Source organism: Podarcis gaigeae (assembly GCF_964106915.1).
Source record: "Podarcis gaigeae genome assembly, chromosome: 13".
Lineage (NCBI taxonomy): Eukaryota > Metazoa > Chordata > Lepidosauria > Squamata > Lacertidae > Podarcis > Podarcis gaigeae.
The window spans coordinates 12,133,784-12,153,513 of NC_139689.1; the positions used below are offsets into that span (position 1 = coordinate 12,133,784).

A 19,730-nucleotide genomic window follows, 5' to 3' on the forward strand; every position below is an offset into this window, starting at 1 on the left:
AGTAGGCACTGGTTTGGTTGCTAGTGCAATTCGGCACAGGATGAATAACAAGGCCTCAGGCAAAATTAAACTAGAATTCAATATGCTTTACTAAAAGTTTCATTTTCATTTTTTTTTCATTAGGTTTTCACATAATACATTTTAAGAACATCATATGTTAACCATTCTTATTTTTCTGTTTTTCCCCCTGTCACTTCTTATATCACTCAATAAGACCTTATATCTCCATTCTCTGTACTGTCCATTCATTTCTAACATTACACAAAGTATAAAATATAAGCCTAAAAATAACATATTCTTGTTGTTCTGTTACTCAAGATATAAATCCATCTCAAATTGGACAAGAATCAAAGGATTTTCTTAAGGAATCTGAAAATGGTTTCCATTCTTCTACAAACATCTCACTGGTCCACTCACCTTCTACAGTGGGCGGTGTTGCGGCCAGGGATCCAGGAGCTTTAGTGACCTGGCTGTAGGGCGGAGGGATGCCGCCCGGATCATTCTGACTCCCAGCTGTGTCAGGCCCCCGGCTGTCCAATCAGTACAACAAGGCATGGCCGTAGGCTGCTTAAACAATGGCGCGGATCAGGGACACCCTCTTGTTCACATCCTCATTGGATCTCCCAGCCCACCCACTGGATCTCCAGCATTGCTATAACAGCGACCTTGTGACAAACCAGCGACCTTGTAACAGCGACATGTGACAAAAGGCACGTCAAAGGGCTCCCCCTACTGGTGTTTTAAGGGGCAAGTTTGACTCTCCTTTGTATTTTTACTCATTGGGAAAGAAGTACAGTGGTACCTCGGGTTAAGAACTTAATTTGTTCTGGAGGTCCGTTCTTAACCTGAAACTCCTCTTAACCTGAAGCACCACTTTAGCTAATGGGGCCTCCCACTGCTGCCACGCCTCTGGAGCACGATTTCTGTTCTCATCCTGAAGCAAAGTTCTTAACCCGAGGTACTATTTCTGGGTTAGCGGAGTCTGTAACCTGAAGCGTTTGTAACTTGAGATACCACTGTAATCATCCAAAAGGCAGATAGGTGTAAAGGTGGTGTTCCCTCTTTGCAGTAAAACTCCAGGACACGCCGCATGATATTTACAGTCTTTATTACATATATACAAAGAACAGCTGCAGTTCAAAATCATGCATCCGAACCTGTCGCGTCAGTTTCGGGGAGTGGTTTCCTTTGATTTGGGCGCCAACAAAGTAGGCATGGAAACCTCACGATACGTCTTTGCTCTTTACATTTCATTTCCCTCCTTGCCTGCGCTGGTGTGAAAGCTCCCCCCCCCCATTTTCTGAGTCTAAACTTCCTCCTACTGGCTCTGGTGGGTTGTAGGGCTTTTCACCATCCCTGACCCCCTGCTCCTTCTAACTACGCCCCACCCCACCCCCTGCTCTGCTTCGTGCTTCAGTTCCCTGCCTTCCTCTTCTGTCAGTTCCTGCTCAGAACCCTCCCCTGCTACTGATGAAACTGTGTATTCTGGCTCTCCCATGACAATAGGGTGGCATCTGATTGTGACCATCCATGAGTAGAAAAGACTTCCATATGTATAGAAGTGAAGGGTCTTAGCTCACTGGCATGTTCCATTCAAGGTTCTCACAGGACCAGTGGCCAGGGATGTTGGGAGTTGTAGGCCAAAAACATCTGGGGACCCAAGGTTAGAGCATAGTAGTGAGCTACCTGTAGATGGGAAGAGGCATCAATCCTGTGGGGTGGGATGTCTGACACAGAGGAGAGTCATGTCACATCAGGCTTTTACATTCTCCTGATGCTTGCCTAAGAACTCCCACCTCTGATCAGGAGAGTTTCAGGAGCTCTTGGGAAGATACCGGGGGGGGGGGGGGGGACCTGTGGCTACAAGTGAATAAGAGGAAGGGGACATGTAGACATTCATCCACACAATGTTGGATATCATCCACAGTTTCATTCATACACACAGTGTCAATTCATTTACACCTCATTTGTTACTATGCTACATATCAGTAAAATAAATGATAAGGCATTCTCAGCTGTTATTTAAATATTTTCAAGAAATTTCATTTCCAGGAAAATCTTGGTAAAAAGACAATGCCAACAAGTCTAAATAGCCTAAATCCCAACAAAATGGACTTCCTTGGGAGGTAGGATGGCCATCTGTCATGGATAGTTTAGTTGAGATTCCTCCATTGCAGGGATTGGACTAGATGACCATTGATGGGAGAATTCTACGGTTCTGTGATTTGATGAGAAATTACAAAATATTCTGTAATTACATCTTTCTCCGTATCAGCTGCTCTCTGTTATTCAGCTCAGGCCTCACCACAATGATGTAGCATTTGGGGGAAAAGATGCAACCCAGCAGCCCAGCACTGGAAGCCAAGATGGAGAAGATCTCCACAGCCACCATGTATTTTCCTCTGGTGCTCAAGTATGTGGGAATAAAGGAGAACCAAACACTGCAGAAGACCAGCATGCTGAAGGTGATGAACTTGGCTTCATTGAAGCTGTCAGGCAACTTCCGGGCTAAGAAGGCCACAGTGAAGCTGACAATGGCAAGGAAGCCCATGTAGCCTAAAACGCAATAGAACATGAGGACTGACCCTTCATTACATAAGAATATAATTTCTTCAGTCATTGAGTGCATGTCCACATCTGGAAATGGGGGAGAGGTTGCCAGCCAGAAGACACAGATTCCTACTTGAACAATGGAGCAGGAAAAGACAATGGAATAAGCCAGTTTTTTGCCTACCCACTTCCTGATTTTGGAATCTGGCTTGGTAGCCATGAATGCCAAAACCACCGATATAGTTTTGGCCAAGATACTGGAGAGGGCCACAGAGAAGACGATGACAAAACCTGTTTGTCGGAGAAGGCAGGTTGCCTCCTTAGGTGTTCCAATGAACATCAAGGAGCAGAGGAAACACAAGAGAAGGGACACAAGGAGAATGTAAGTGAGGCTTCTGTTGTTGGCTTTGACGATGGCAGTGTCCCTGTGCTTAATGAAGATGGCAAGCACAAGAATTGTGATCAGAGAGAATAAAAGTGCAGAGAAAGTTGAAACAATGGCCAAAGTTTCATCAAAGCCCAGGAAATTTGGTCTCTTTGAAATGCATTGATCCTGGTCTTCATTTGGATACTGACCTGCAGGGCACCTGACACATATTTCCATCTCTGTAAATACAATGTACAAGAAAACTGAAAGAACCATGATTATGCTAAAGGATTTTATTATCAAAAGAAGGGGAGATTTTATGAAACCATACTGTAATGGTTCTAGGGGTTGCTCGTGCATAAGCCGGTGCAAACACCTGGCTGGGTTGCCTGAGTGAACCTTTTCTGTCTGGACAGCCACTCACCCGTGGCTGTCTCAATCACTGGCAGAATCCGTCGGTGGGCGTTTCTTAAACTTCTTCCAGCAAAGAAGCTCTTTGACGCCTAGTCTCCTCCTACTCTCTCTGCTCGAAAGCCTTCTGCACAAGGAGGGTGTAGGCAGCGGAGGACCCCTACTCTCCCCGCTGGTCCCCGGCAAGGAGTCATGGGACCGCCTCGCCGCTTCCCCCACCTGCCCCCCTTCTCCACTGGTGCTACGCTGATTCTCTTCCCCAAGAGATGGGCTGCCTCTCCCAATCCCGGGACGCTCTCTGGAATCCCTCTGGATTTTGCTCTCTCCCCCCGGCACTGGTGGCAGTTCCCTGACACATACGTAATTGTGCATAATTGCCAGTAAGTAAGGGGTTAAGGGACACAGGGCTGTAAATTTTTAGAAAAGACTTTGATATCACTTTTCCAAGAAGGGAGGAAGCATGTATTATTTCCAGATCCCTCCCCACCCCCAACCCCCAATAATATATCAAACCATAATATAAGCATTCTCTCTCCCAGAAATTTAAAGGCAACAAAACTGCCCAGAATTTACTAAAATAAATTGTATAGTTTGGTTTATGCTAACACGGCATCTCTCACCCTTCTCATTTGAGAACATCTCGTGTGGACACGGATCACAATCATAACAGCAAAACTTCTCCCCCTCCTTCTTTCTCTTCCCATAACCAGAACGGCAGTAGGCGTTACATAATGAAAGTGGCGGTTCCTTATATAGGATATAAGATAAGAAAATGTTTGGGGTAAATTAATCTAACATAAGGTGATTTATTAATAAATAACGTGAAATGTATAATTCATATTTACAAAGGTGACACGTCCTTTGGAATTCCCCCCCCCTTTTTCTTCCAGTGAAATACAAATTCAATTATGTATTAAGTGAGGAACTGCTTCCTTCCTCCCCTCACACCCCCATCTTATTGGATAACTATGAATGCTGCCATTTGAGAGCCAGTGCAGTTATTTTCTCACCTGAGTGAAGCCACTGTGCCACTTGATTCTGTCTGCATTAATGGTGAGCTCTTTGCCAGGAGGGGCCTGAGGATCCAGCCTCCCCACTTTGACCCTGACATATGATCCATTTCGGAAAGTGACCACGTTTGTAATATCAAAGCCAGCTGCTAACTCTCCGTATTCATTTAATGCGATTTCATCACCAGCACTATTATTGAATGAGATCTTCTGCAGGAATGAGTGGACCTAGATGAAAAGAGAACCACAAGGTCTATAAAGGCAGGGGATGGATGGGTGTGCGTGGGACTCCCTAGTCCTGAATGGAGTAATTGCTCCCCTAAAGGTTGGGTTGCCATATGTTGAGAATGACCGCTCCCCACTTAAAACAGGGGGCGCCCTTTGCAGGGACGCGTGCAGCCCTGGATCTGGAGTGGCCCCATCAGCATAGGCTTTGCCTTCCCTCAGGTGGGATACCTGGAGGTCCCCGCCTACCCCAGTGAGTTGTCCAATCCCACCTGGGGGAAGCGTTGCCAGGGAAACCAGGCCAGGTAGGGGGAGGGATTACCTGCCCACACAATAGAGGGTGGATCCCAGACATATCCAGAATACTGCAGTCAGAGGTGCAGATAAATTCTGTGATACAGGTTACTGCAGCAGCTCCATCTCTATGTTTCCTTGGTTCTACATACAACCAAGAGATAGCACTCCAGGCCTTCTCCTTAAACATCCCTGCTAAATGTCCCTGTTTACAAGTCCTGTTCATGAACTTCTGCTTATGAGCTGCAAAAGAGACTGCAAGCATTTAAGCAGAACTTGTTTCCTTATCCATCACTGTCACTCAGACCTTTCCCCCACCTCTCTCTGTGGTTTTTTGTGGTATGTGGTATATTGGGAACAACGTTTCTCTTTCAAAATTGGTAGCTTCTGCTTCTGCTTTTGATGGTGATGGCAGCAAAGAAGGCTGGTTAAAAGTTTGCAAAGCTTGGGTGGGTGAAGCAGACATTTGTGTGTTGGGGAGATTGCATATTTTCTTCTTTACTTGAGTTTAATATCACAAGGCAGCCAACTGGAGGATGTGCTTGACTATCATTTTCTTTGCCTCCTGGAATCCCTGCATTTTATTAGTTCACTGTAGCATGACCCCCCCATAGTCAAATAGCCTGGCTCTGGAGTTACCGTGGAAACCAGAAATTTTCATGGACACTGCACCTGGTTTTGAGAAACTACAGAAAGTCACAAGGGTCATTTCAGACAGTTTGACATGCACTTGACTTGGCCAATTTGTGCTGTTAACAGTAAAGGTAAAGGTACCCCTGCCCGTGCGGGCCAGTCTTGACAGACTCTGGGGTTGGTGCGCCCATCTCACTCAAGAGGCGCACCCCGAAGACACTTCCGGGTCACGTGGCCAGCGTGACAAAGCTGCATCTGGCGAGCCAGCGCAGCACACGGAAACGCCGTTTATCTTCCCGCCAGTAAGCGGTCCCTATTTATCTACTTGCACCCGGGGGTGCTTTCGAACTGCTAGGTTGGCAGGTGCTGGGACCGAGCAGCGGGAGCGCACCCCGCCACGGGGATTCGAACCGCCGACCTTTCAATCGGCAAGCCCTAGGCACTGAGGCTTTTACCCACAGCGCCACCCGCGTCCCGCTGTTAACAGTAGGTAAGAGGAAAAACAGATAGGCACACTTAAGCCACAAGTTTATTAACAAAATCCGTATCCCCAACCAAAACTTGGTTCAGATTAATGTTACTGCCCATTGCTGTTATTTGAGAGCATCTTAAAAAGCAGAGACATCACCTTGCTGACAAATGTCCGTATAGTTAAAGCTATGGTTTTCCCAGTAGTGATGTATGGAGGTGAGAGCTGGACCATAAAGAAGACTGATTGCCAAAGAATTGAAGCTTTTGAATTCTGGTGCTGAAGGAGACTCTTGAGAGTCCCATGGACTGCAAGAAGATCAAACCTATTCATTCTTAAGGAAATCAGCCCTGAGTGCTCACTGGAAGGACAGATCCTGAAGCTGAGACTCCAATACTTTGGCCACCTCATGAGAAGAGAAGACGCCTTGGGAAAAGACCCTGATGTTGGGAAAGATTGAGGGCACAAGGAGAAGTGTGGAAATATGGTCATTTGTCCATAAGAGCATGGGCAAAAGTTCATTATTGCAAGGATGATTTCATAGCAGAAAGCATTGCTTGGAAGCATGATCAACGCGTGGAGAGCTCATGCCATCCAATGATTGGTCCACGTAGCATAGCATGATCAACTGCGTGGTCTGGTGTGAGAACATGAGACTAATGTATTGTATTGTCTTTTATCTGCTGACTGAGGCAAAGCTCTCTCCTTGAATTTGTATCTTTTCTTGGACACACAAATAAAGGTTGGGGCTACAGCAGCTTCTAGAGAGAGCTGCGGCCATAGATTTCTTCAACCCATCTCGGCGTGAGACTGATTATTTACGGATGGTGAGCTGGTTCTCGTCAGAGAAGGGGATGACAGAGGACGAGATGGTTGGACAGTGTTCTCGAAGCTACTAACATGAGTTTGACCAAACTGCGAGAGGCAGTGGAAGGCAGGAGTGCCTGGCGTGCTCTGGTCCCTGGGGTCATGAAGAATCGGACACGACTAAACGACCAAAAAAACAACAACAAGTTCTTCAAGTAGTTGCTGTTATTTTCTTGCTTATGAAAACATATGTAATTTAAATTATTTTTATTCATTTTCTAATACCCATTTTGGATACCACAACAAGGTTTATTTTTAGTTATCAAGGTCTATTCTTTTATTTCTTTACTGATAGTACATTGCCAATTCACATAATATAATCAAGGCAGTGCACAACACTGAACACTCTGTAAACTGAACACTTTGTAACAGGAAACCCTACCTGCCAAGGTTCCAGATTCTGATGAGAGAGTCTTTCTCCACTCTCTGCTCCTTTGTGGTTGGCTTCAACCAAATACATGAACTGTAAGGCATGTGCCAAAGCATAGACAGCATTATAGATACTGTAGCTGTGGCCAGTCATGCTCATTTCAAAAACTGGTGCAGGAAGGCTCTCTAGCTTCTCCTCTCCGGTACATGTGCCATCAACGTATTTTGACACAGTGGAGTTTGAAACTGAACAACGAAATGCTTGTTCCCATAAATCGTTGATAAAACCATCTCCATCTGCCCAATAAGGGTTTACTTGCTGAAGAAAACCTTGGAAGCTGTGAGTCTCCTTGGAGTGGATAGCAAAGGAGATAGCACCATGGAACATTTGTAAGTTAAAGCCTAAATCTTTTTGAAACATATCTAATATGAAATCGATTTGAGCTGTTGCAATCCATACTTTTCCTTCAGGTAACTTACTATATTCATGATATATTAGCAGATTTATCTTGATTGTCATTGCAGCACGTGACAGCCATGAAATAGACTGACTTTCTCCATATATAATAACAGCATTGGCTTTGCTCATTATGAAAGCTCGTGTGACTAGCTTCGATCTACGCTTCATATCATCTATCATATCAAGGATGTTACTGCTGAAACGCTGATGGTACTCAATAGTTTCCGTGAATGCTGAACAGATCTGATTCTTGAAAAGCATTGGCTCAATAATCTGCAAGAAACGTTCTCCAGCTTCATTATCTGTGGTAATGAGTCCAACCCATTTCCATCCGAAATACAAAAGTAACTGGATAATTCCCTGATACTGAAGTCCTTCATTGGGGACCATGCGGTAAAAGGAAGAGAATTTGATTCGGTTATCCGCGGCTCGTTGAAATGAACCATATGAAATCTGAAAAAAAGGAAAGAACCAAACTGTTCAAGTGGAAGCAAGAACTCACAACACACTCATTTATCTGAATATAAATCTTATTTAACCAAATGTACTCATTTTAGGGACAACACCAATCTCTTTACATAGAAAAATGCACACAAATAATTGTGCTTAATAATTTCTGTAGCTATTCGTTCTGAATATTATTGAGTCATGACATTTGTATACATTGATTGTCTCCAAGTATTTGGTGCATTTTTTATTGCTGGTTCTTACTGCTTTTGGCACTAAGTGCAGATTCAACAAAACTCCAACGTGGAGCTGGAGCAACAGAAACCACTGATCCTGCTCTTTTGTTCTATAATCCTTATAGTGATTGTAGAGAGAAGTTGATGCTCCATCTATTATGAACTCTCCTGAAAAGGTATTCTGGGAACTCCAGAAGACCTCCAGAAGAGTATGTATGTTGTTGGTTTGTGAGTGCAATAAACCATATATCAGTAAAATACAAAAATAGGATGGCAATCATTGCCAGCAAACGTTAGAGCAACTAAGATGAACTCATACAATGCAGCAGAACAGCACAAAATAGTCTTCTCAATTAACCTCTGAAAATCAACAATGCTGAATAACATCATACATCCCCACGTAGGAAATCTCATAATTCTTAGGGAGAGAGATATTCTTAGTTGTATATACTTCCAGGGAGGAGATAACAAACAGAACATCTTCTGTTGACAGCTTGTTGACAGAGATAATTGTGTGGTGACTCCCAATAGCCAAGTCTTGGCTGTTGAATTTGGTCTGGGCATTTGGGTCTGAAGACTGGGAAAATGCTGCTTTGCAGAATGAAGAACAGCTGAAAGTCATTGCAAAGTGAATAATTTGAATAATCATTTTCATGACAGGTGGGCCTTCCTCTTTTATTTCATCTCTCTCTCTCTCTCTCTCTCTCTCTCTCTCTCTCTCTCTCTCGCCTTCTGCTTTGGGACAGTATTGGGAGTATACACAAATGAAAGTGATGGTTGGTTGGTTGGTGAAGCATCCTATGTGAAAAGCAAAGAAGGGAAAATCTCCCAGGGTGGAAGACTGGAAGAAGAAATAGCTCATAGTTGAGAGCTGTGAGAATCCACCCCTTTCTGTTTGAGAGAAGGGTTATGATCTGAGCCAGCTGAACCTCAAGCAACAGCTTGGGATCCAGGAGTACCCACAATCTATTAGCCGCTCCTTCAGAGAGAATGTAACCCCAGCAAGAGCAGGCCACCTCCCACTCATCTGGCCAGTTTATTGGCTCTCAGCCAGTCCATTACTGAGGCATGACATTGGTTCAGAACATCCACTGCAGTTGCAAAGAGAAGTAGAGCTACGTGTTATCAGTATATTGCTGACAACGTACTCCAAAACTCTGGATGACCCCACTCAGTGGTTTTGTGTAGATTTTAAACAGCTTGGGATATAAGGAACCCAAATTGAAGGCTCCATAAGACTCTGGAAATGACCACCCAAATTGAACTGGTACCACCTCAAAGAAATGCTGTCCTCCCACAATTCGGAAAGCTGTTCCGGAAGGACACCATGGTTGAGGGTATTGAAAACTACTCAGAGGTTGAGGAGAATTAAAAGGGACACATTTCTCCTCTCTCTCTAGTCAATGTGTTCTGAGTTATTTATGCCTCTGTAAGCCAATACTGACATCATGGATTTACATGGGTAGCTCACAAGCAGCAAGTGCAATGCTTTCAGGATTGTTGAATGCATCTAGGTGCCCTATTTACCAACCTGGTGCGGGGAAATTATTGATCAACAAAAGACTAGGACAGGAATTTATATCATCGGATAAAGTTAAGAAAAGAGCAGTTGAAATACAAGCTCAAGGAGAAAATTTTTTGATAATAGGGATTTATGCAACAAATGAAGGGAAGTCAGAATTCTTTAAGAAATTGCATGAGATTTTAATGGACTATATGGACTATAATTTAATTCTGATGGGAGACATGAATGGAGTTGTCTCCACAAACATGGACAAAGCACAAAGACAGGTGGTCTCCAAAGATGGGAGACTACCAAAGACTTTTTTTGAAATGACTGACAACATGGACTTGATGACATTTGGAGAACAAAGAACCCTCTCGAGAGAGAGGGAACCTTTTACTCTGAAGCAAAAATGACATGGACGAGAATTGACCAAATATGGATAACTAGTGGGATGGCTCCAAAGATAAAGAAAGTGGAAATCTGCCCAAAGACTTGCTCCGACCATAACGCCGTAAAGATGGAGATGAAATTAACAACAGCTGGAGCCAGTGTGGTGTAGTGGTTAAGAGCGGTAGTCTCATAATCTGGTGAACCGGGTTCGCGTCTCCGCTCCTCCACATGCAGCTGCTGGGTGACCTTGGGCCAGTCACACTTCTTTGAAGTCTCTCAGCCTCACTCACCTCACAGAGTGTTTGTTGTGGGGGAGGAAGGGAAAGGAGAATGTTAGCCGCTTTGAGACTCCTTAAAAAGGGAGTGGAAGGCGGGATATCAAATCCAAACTCTTCTTCTTTAGATGGAGGATGAATGATACCCTATTTAGAGATAAAGAGGTTTACAAAAAGGCCCAAAAAACTTTGAGAGACTATTTTGAGATAAATCTGAAAACTGAGGTGGAGAAGAGAGTAACTTGGGATGCAAGTAAAGCTGTGATGCGAGGATTTTTAATACAACAGAACTCTATAAAGAGGAAAAAACAAAATGAGAAGGATAAGATTCTAGAAAAGATAAAAGAAGGAGAAAAGAAATTGAGGCTTAAACCAAAGTCCCAGGAGATTTTGAGAGAAATTAAGTTTTATCAGACCCAATATATGGAACTGATGAATCAAGAGATAGAATGGAAAATTAAGCAAATGAGACAAAGGACATTTGAGTCAGCAGATAAGTGTGGGAAACTTTTGGCATGGCAACTGAAGAAGAGACAAAAATTAAATACGGTTACAAGTTTAGAGGTCGATGGAAAGAACATTTATAGACCAAATGCGATTAGAAATTGTTTTCAGAGTTACTTCAGAAGACTCTATTCACAAGGGCCGGTGAACGAAGGAGAGATAGACGAATTTATCAAGAAATATGGATTACAAAAAATTTCACAACAAAGCAGAATGGTTTTGAATCAGAAAATATCTGAACAAGAAATAGAGGGTGCCATTCAAAATATGCAGTTGGGAAAATCTCCAGGACCAGATGGATTGACATCCAGATACTACAAAGCTTTGAAGGAATGGTTGGTACAACCTTTGAAGGAAGTCTGCAATGAAATTTTAGAGGGGAAAAAGGCACCGGAAACATGGAAAGAAGCGTACATTACACTTATACCAAAAACAGAGGCTGAAAAGACCCAGATTAAGAACTACCGCCCTATATCATTACTTAATGTGGATTACAAAATTTTCACAGATATTTTGGCAAAAAGATTGAAAAAAGTGTTGGTGCGAGAGATTCATAAGGACCAGGCTGGCTTTCTCCCAGGAAGACATCTATCAGACAATGTGAGAAATATAATAGACATCATAGAGTTACTAGAAGTTAATATAAATACTAAGGCAGTTTTGATATTTGTGGACACGGAGAAAGCTTTTGACAATATTTCCTGGAGTTTTATGAAGAAGAATCTACAAGGGATGGGGGTAGGCCAAGGTTTTGAAAATGGTATAGGTGCAATATACTCTGAAAAAAAGGCAAAGCTAATTGTAAATAACATGGTTCCTGAAGAATTTCGGATAGAAAAAGGGACACGACAGGGGTGCCCAATATCCCCATTACTTTTTATATCGGTTCTGGAGGTTTTGTTAAATATGATAAGAGGGGACCAGCTGGTTAAAGGGGTTCAGGTTGGAGCTAAACAATACAAACTGAGGGCTTTTGCAGATGATCTAGTACTCACCCTACAAGAGCCAGACACTAGTACGAAAAGAGTTTTAGAGTTAATTCAAGTATTTGGTCAAGTAGCAGGATTTAAGTTAAATAAACAAAAAACTAAAGTACTGGAGAAAAATTTAACAGCTAATGAGAGGGAGTGGTTTCAGAATGAAACTGGATTAACTGTAGCCAAGAAAGTGAAATACTTGGGGATCAATATGACATCTAAGAATGTGAACTTATTTAAAGACAATTATGAGAAATGCTGGACAGAAGTAAAGAGAGATCTACCACCTGTAACATCGGGGCCCAGTACGGGCCACATGTTCTCCTGCAATGATTTTGCAAAGTTTTTTGCAGATAAAATCGCTCAGATTCGGAAAGAAGTAGACTCCACCGTGGGAGCAGGGCCGGGGCGGGAGAGTGCTAGAGTCCTGTCTGATCAAGTTGTGTGGGATCAATTACAATCTGTTACCTCTGAGGATGTGGACAGGCTGCTTGGACAAGTGAAGCCAACCACCTGTCTCCTGGATCCTTGCCCATCCTGGCTTATAAAAGCTAGCCGGGAAGGACTGGGCGATGGGCTTCGTGGGGTGGTGAATGCTTCCCTCCGTGAGGGAGCCTTCCCAGACCCGCTGAAAGAGGCGGTTATTAAACCGCTTCTTAAAAAACCATCTTTAGATGCGGCCACGATGGCCAATTATCGCCCAGTCTCAAACCTTCCATTCTTGGGCAAGGTGATTGAGCGAGTGGTTGCTGAACACCTCCAGGCACGCCTGGAAGAAGCGGACCATTTGGATCCCTTCCAGTCGGGATTCAAGCCTCATCATGGGACTGAAACTGCCTTGGTCGCACTGGTTGATGATCTCCGGCGGGCTAGGGACAAAGGTGAGAGCTGTTTCCTAGTTCTGCTGGATCTCTCAGCGGCGTTTGATACCATCGACCATGACATCCTTCTGGACCGTCTTGAGGGGCTGGGAGGTGGGGGCACTGTCATACAGTGGTTCCGCTCCTTCCTCCTGGGCCGTGTTCAGAAAGTGGTGGTGGGGGATGAGTGTTCAGACCCCTGGGCTCTCACTTGTGGGGTGCCTCAGGGTTCTGTCCTCTCCCCCATGCTTTTTAACATCTACATGCAGCCGCTGGGAGGGATCATCAGGAGGCTTGGGCTGGGTGTTCATCAGTATGCAGATGATACCCAGCTCTACCTCTCTTTTAAATCAGAACCAGTGAAGGCGGTGAAGGTCCTGTGTGAGTGTCTGGAAGCGGTTGGAGGATGGATGGCGGCTAACAGATTGAGGTTGAATCCTGACAAGACAGAAGTACTGTTTTTGGGGGACAGGAGGCGGGCAGGTGTGGAGGATTCCCTGGTCCTGAATGGGGTAACTGTGCCCCTGAAGGACCAGGTGCGCAGCCTGGGAGTCATTTTGGACTCACAGCTGTCCATGGAGGCACAGGTCAAATCTGTATCCAGGGCAGCTGTTTACCAGCTCCATCTGGTACGTAGGCTGAGACCCTATCTGCCTGCAGACTGTCTCGCCAGAGTGGTACATGCTCTGGTTATCTCCCGCTTGGACTACTGCAATGCGCTCTACGTGGGGCTACCTTTGAAGGTGACCCGGAAACTACAACTAATCCAGAATGCGGCAGCTAGACTGGTGACTGGGAGCGGCCGCCGAGACCATATAACACCGGTCTTTAAAGACCTACATTGGCTCCCAGTACGTTTCCGAGCACAATTCAAAGTGTTGGTGCTGACCTTTAAAGCCCTAAATGGCCTGGGTCCAGTATATCTGAAGGAGCGTCTCCTCCCCCATCGTTCTGCCCGGACACTGAGGTCCAGCTCCGAGGGCCTTCTGGCGGTTCCCTCACTGCGAGAGGCCAAGTTACAGGGAACCAGGCAGAGGGCCTTCTCGGTAGTGGCGCCCGCCCTGTGGAATGCCCTCCCATCAGATGTCAAAGCGATAAACAACTACCTGACATTCAGAAGACATCTGAAGGCAGCCCTGTTCAGGGAAGTTTTTAATATGTGACATTTTAGTGTATTTTTCATCTCTGTTGGAAGCCGCCCAGAGTGGCTGGGGAAACCCAGCCAGATGGGTGGGGTACAAATAAATTATTATTATTATTATTATTATTATTATTATTATGAAATATGGTCAAATTTGAAGCTTTCCTTGTTAGGCCGAATTGCTGTTATCAAGATGAATGTTTTGCCTAGAATGTTGTTTTTGTTTCAAACTTTACAGATTGTGGATAAAATGGACTGTTTCAAGAGGTGGCAGAAAGATATATCTAAATTTGTCTGGCAGGGCAAAAAGCCCAGAATAAAATTGAAGATATTAACGGATGCAAAAGAAAGAGGGGGTTTTGCCCTGTCGGACTTAAAATTGTACTAAGAATCAGCAGCTTTCTGCTGGTTGAAAGATTGGCTTCTTCTTGAGAATACAGACATTTTAGATTTAGAAGGGTTCAATACTAGATTTGGTTGGCATGCATACATATGCTATGACAAGGTAAAAGTTCATAAAGGTTTTAAAAACCATATTGTTAGGAAAGCTCTATATAATGTTTGGACTCACTATAAAGATCTGTTGGAAAATAAAACCCCAAGGTGGCTGTCGCCAATGGAAGCCAAGGAGGTGAAAAAACTTAATATGGAATCCAAATGGCCAAAATACTGTGAAATTTTAGAACAAGAGGGTGAAAAAGTGAAACTACAGAGTTATGAGAAACTGAAGTCTAAAGTACGAGATTGGCTCCATTATTATCAAATAATGGAGATATATAAACAAGACAGGAAAATTGGCTTCCAGGTGGAGAGATCAAAACTAGAAACAGAATTGTTAGATTCCAATACTAAGAATTTGTCAAAGATGTATAATTTGCTGTTGAAATGGAATACGCAGGATGAAACGGTTAAATCAGTTATGATTAAGTGAGCACAAGATATTGGTCATAATATCATGTTTGCGGACTGGGAACAGTTATGGACCACCGGTATAAAGTTTACGGCATGTAATGCCTTAAGAGAGAATATTATGAAAATGATTTACAGGTGGTACATGACCCCAGTCAAGCTTGCTAAAATCTATCATCTGCCCAATAATAAATGTTGGAAATGTAATGCAACTGAAGGTACTTTCTATCACCTTTGGTGGACATGCCCGAGGATTAAGGCCTTTTGGGAAATGATCTATAATGAAATGAAGAAGGTACTTAAATGTACCTTTCATAAGAAACCAGAGGCATTTCTCCTGGGCATGATCGGCCAATTGGTGCCAAAGAGAGACAGGACTTTTTTAATGTACGCTACCACAGCAGCTAGGGTACTTATAGCAAAGTATTGGAAGACACAATAACTACCCACCCTGGAAGAATGGCAGACGAAGGTGATCGACTACATGGGACTGGCCGAGATGACTGGCAGAATCCGTGACCAAGGAAAAGAGACGGTCGAGGAAGATTGGAAGAAATTTAAAGTGTATCTTAAGAATGACTATAAAATTAATGAGTGCTAAAATGTCGAGGTTAGAGAAAAAAAAGAGGATTACAGCTGTAAATGATTAGGTAAGAGAGAAGGGAGAAAAAGAGTAATTAGTTAAATTAAGTGAGGATTTGCTGAAGGAAATTTGGAAATAGGGATGCAGAAAGGAGAGGTATGGGGAAGTCGGAGAAGTAAGGTTTATGAAAAGAAGGTTTTGAAATTATATTTGTGTGTGTTTATGTGTTTGTTTGTTTTTGTATAATGTATTGTAATGTGTTTAATATGTGCTGGAAAATCAATAAAAATATTTTTTTAAAAAAGACAAGTCTCATAAAACCAGCATGCTGAAGTCTAATTAATGCATGGAGGGGTTAATGCTATAGAGCAGGTTGTTCTGCCAGGCTGGGTTCCCCCCTCACCTCTGGAGGAGGGTAATTAAGCCTATTTTTGTCCTTCAGTCTACCTGAGAAGCTTAGCATGTAGAGAGGTCTGAGTTAGGTCACATCACATGGCTCTAACAGGCCATACAAATTTAGGGACTTTGACAGTTGAAACAAAGCCAAGTTACTGCCTGTGTTTTCTGACTGGGGGAAGAGGGGACTATTTTGGAACTCACAAGGTCATACTTTAAAAGTCTTACGGCTTATACTTCAATGCTTTACTTTGCTGCATGTTTTGTTATTTTATTTCTCTGCTGGGATTCTCTCACTAAAGAGTACTTGCCACAAACATGCATCTTGCCATCCAGGGAATTCTCCTTTCTATATTTTATTTTTTACTTTGCCACCAACACCTGGAACCTTTCAAGCGATCTTCCATTACATGCAATAAACATGCATTCTTTGGAACCCTCTTGGACACCCCTACACATTGTTGGTTGCCTATGTTATACCTCCTCAATATATGCATATATTGCAGCCTCTTTTACTCTTTTCATTTCTCTAGTTCATATTCAGGAAGCAGCAGATCCCTAGCAGAAGAAGAAGGGAAGAGTTTCTCTTTTTTTATTCTCATATTCTACCTAAGATTTCTGCCATGCACAAGGAGGTCTCTGAGCCAAATCCCCCAATGACAGCTGCTCCATTCTTTTGGATCCTACATTACCCTTTTCCATTACCCTTTTTAATTTAATCACTTCAAATTTATGCATCAACAGATTCCTAGTGGAAGGAGAAAAAACTGAATTCTGGCATGAAATATCAATTTTGTGAATACCCACCTGTGGAATCTTGTAAAGACCTAAGACATCTGCCATGGATGAGGAGGTGTCAGAGCTAAGTCCCCCAATGACTCCTACTACTTTTTTCTGAATGCCACATATGTAGTTGGGGACAAAGTGTTGTGATTTAAAGAGCAGATCCAGAGTGGTTTGGTAGGCCATCCTTGAATCAAAATAGCTATCATAGATGTGGAATCCAAGAGTGACATTGGGCAAGATCTTGGTGTTCTCATTGATCTCGTCAACAGCAAACACCAAGGCAAGGATGTGTTGGTAGAACTTTGTTATCACCCTGCAAATGAAGTGAGTTACCATTTCACGAGGGAATTAAACAGTGCATGAAATTCAGAACTGAAAGAGTCACCTGCCTGCCTATCCACCTCTATCTTGGCTTCTTAAAACAAGCTGTAGGCAATTGACTGAGGAGGTGTGGGGATTGATCAAAGCCTTGTTGGAGGATGGAGAGACACTATTACATTTATCATTCTGAATATAATTTCTAAAGCTTTTCTAACAATATATCTTTTTAGGTGAGATGACCAGAACTGTTCACAATGTTCCAAGTGTGATCACACCACAGATTAGTAGAACTGCATTAAGATATTAAAGTTCTGTTTCCAGTCCATTGAGGGCTGCTTGCTAGAATGAATTTGCCATTTTCACAGCTGCTGCACACTGGGTGCACATTTTCACTGAGGTATCCACTACGCCTCCAAGGTCTCGTTCCTGGTCAATTGCCACTAGTTCAAATGCCCAATGTTTATGCATGAAATTAATATATTTTTTGCCTGAATAAGCCTCATACACTTGCTTATACTGAATTGCCTTTCCCAGTTTACTGCCTCTGCCCCTAATCTGCAGTCTGGAAACTGCTTTGTGTTCTCACTCTCTCTCTCTTTTTAACAACTGACAATTTGGGTATCATCAACAAACTTGACTACCTAACTGCTTGGCTATATGTTACAGGGCATTTTTTTGTTTGTTTGTTACCCACTTTTTCTTTTCCTGCTCTCTCTTTTCTGTGTCTTTCCAGGAAAATATGAAACACCTTCCAGAAAAAAACTTTTTTTAAAAGGTTCTAAAACTACCCCCAAAAAAGTGATCATAGTAATTTTCTGTAAGATATAAACATATAAAGAACACATAAAATAATGCTAACCACAATTTACTTACACTGGAATGTCAATAAAGACCTGAGAAGGGTGTTTCTTGAAGGAAAGCTTGGGGAATATGTAACGGATAAGAGACACTATTCCACCAATCACGAGGTCACCTTCTTCATACCATTCATGTGGAATATCCACAGGATTATTTCTACTGCAAACAACAATATGCACTTGGGGCACCATGTTGGGAAGCAGCAAGAGAAGCAGAAGCAGTAACATACTGATCACAAATATCCTTCTACACATATATTCTCCTTTATCTCCCTAGAATGTTGTGACTATCATCAGCCTGACCTGTATAGGAAGGATTTGGTGACAGCCAACTCTGGAAATGCAGTACATAAATGGACATGTATCCACCTTCTCATTAACTTCAACACTGTCACAAAAAAATCAGTGAATCCCAAATAAGCTACAGTGATTTGAAATCTGACCTACACCATGAAAGAGGGGGAAAGATTGAAATAGCAGAGCCTGTTTTGATTTTTTATTTCACATTCTGCCTTCTGAAGCTTTGCCAGGTGGATTGATTATAATAATTTTAATAATTACAGGGGAGATAACCATTTGTGCAATGTTTTTGGACTCTATGGTGCATCATCAATAGGAGAACTGCCAAACTAAACATATCTGTCACATCACAGAATCATAGACTAGGAAAAGACCTCCAAGGTCATCATAGTAAAAAAACCCATTTATGGTCAGGCATAATACCCATTTATGGTCTTCCTATAATACCTTGCTTAACACACACTCTCCTATGTAACATTGATCAGACACTCCCATCCACCCTACTAAGTGGATATTTTGGGGAAATGTGGGAGAGAGTCATAAGCATATCCAGATGTTGGAACCCAACCCAAGTCTAACCCCTTTTGAAAAAAACAAACAAAGAATGAAGCAATGTGGCATGCATGATCACATCTCTGCCATCATTCTCTCACTCTGGGGAAATATGTAATTCAGACAAATGACAGGATGGTCCCATCCATGTAAATTGTAAACCAATGATAGACAATGTTGTTCACTCTGAATTTTGCTGCATTACAGCTTACTTCATCCCTGATAATAAGTTGTAGTCCAGCAACAACTGGAGGGGAACAGATTGACTACCTCTGGTGTAAGGGAAAGTTTCTGGTGTAGAAATAGACTTCCTCTCTGATGTGATCTTTATCTGCCAGGGATGTGTCATATAACAGATCGTTTTGAGTCTGGCGCACTTGCTAAGGCAAGAACCATGATTTCCCGACTCCTATGCAAACCTCACATCAGTCCAGAAATGAGATTCAAGGAGTTTAGGTGTTCTGGTTCACCCTGAGAGCTTTTAGATTGGTTTGAGGTGTGTCACATGATGCGTCATGTGATGCTGCCTGGCATGTGCTGGGTAGGGGCGGAACACACAGAAGGCAATCTCTGTGCTTGCTCGTCCCAGCCCGGCTATTGGGCTACCAGACTGCTGGGCTGCAGCTGGGACGAGTGAAGCAAGATCATACATGCTTGTCCCAGCTACCACATGGCTCCTGGGCTGCCAGGCAGAAGCTGGGGCTGGGGTGTGTGGAGAGCGCCCAGCCGTGGTGGGGCGTGGCATCCCCCTAAACATTGGGGAAGCTGAAGCCCCCTCTGCCCCCTATACCTGGTGCCACTGATTGTTCTTGAGTCCTTACCAGAGCAGAAAGTGAATCTCTTCATTGCCCAACTGCCTCCACTTAGTGGTCTTTAACTCCTTTAGTTTCTGGACTCACTAAGCCAACCATATACACTGGTTTGGTTGCTATTGCAATTAGGCAGAGGGTGGGTAATAAGGCATCAAAATTGAACTAAAACACAATTAGCTTTTAATACAGGTGCTTTTGTAATGTGGCAATAGACACAATGAC

The 19,730-nt window shown here is 43.2% G+C and overlaps 1 protein-coding gene across 1 annotated transcript; it reads right to left on the reverse strand.

The window, feature by feature from the left end:
• Window positions 1–2,254: 2,254 nt before the first annotated feature.
• LOC310830763 (vomeronasal type-2 receptor 26-like) lies at window positions 2,255–8,960 on the reverse strand (the record flags this gene model as incomplete). The annotated part of the gene is made up of 5 exons (XM_083710603.1): window positions 2,255–3,156; window positions 3,949–4,075; window positions 4,339–4,566; window positions 7,365–8,108; window positions 8,790–8,960. The coding sequence occupies 5 exons, from the start codon at window positions 8,958–8,960 to the stop codon at window positions 2,255–2,257; spliced, it is 2,172 nt and encodes a 723-aa protein (XP_083566729.1).
• Between the last annotated feature and the right edge of the window lie 10,770 nt (window positions 8,961–19,730).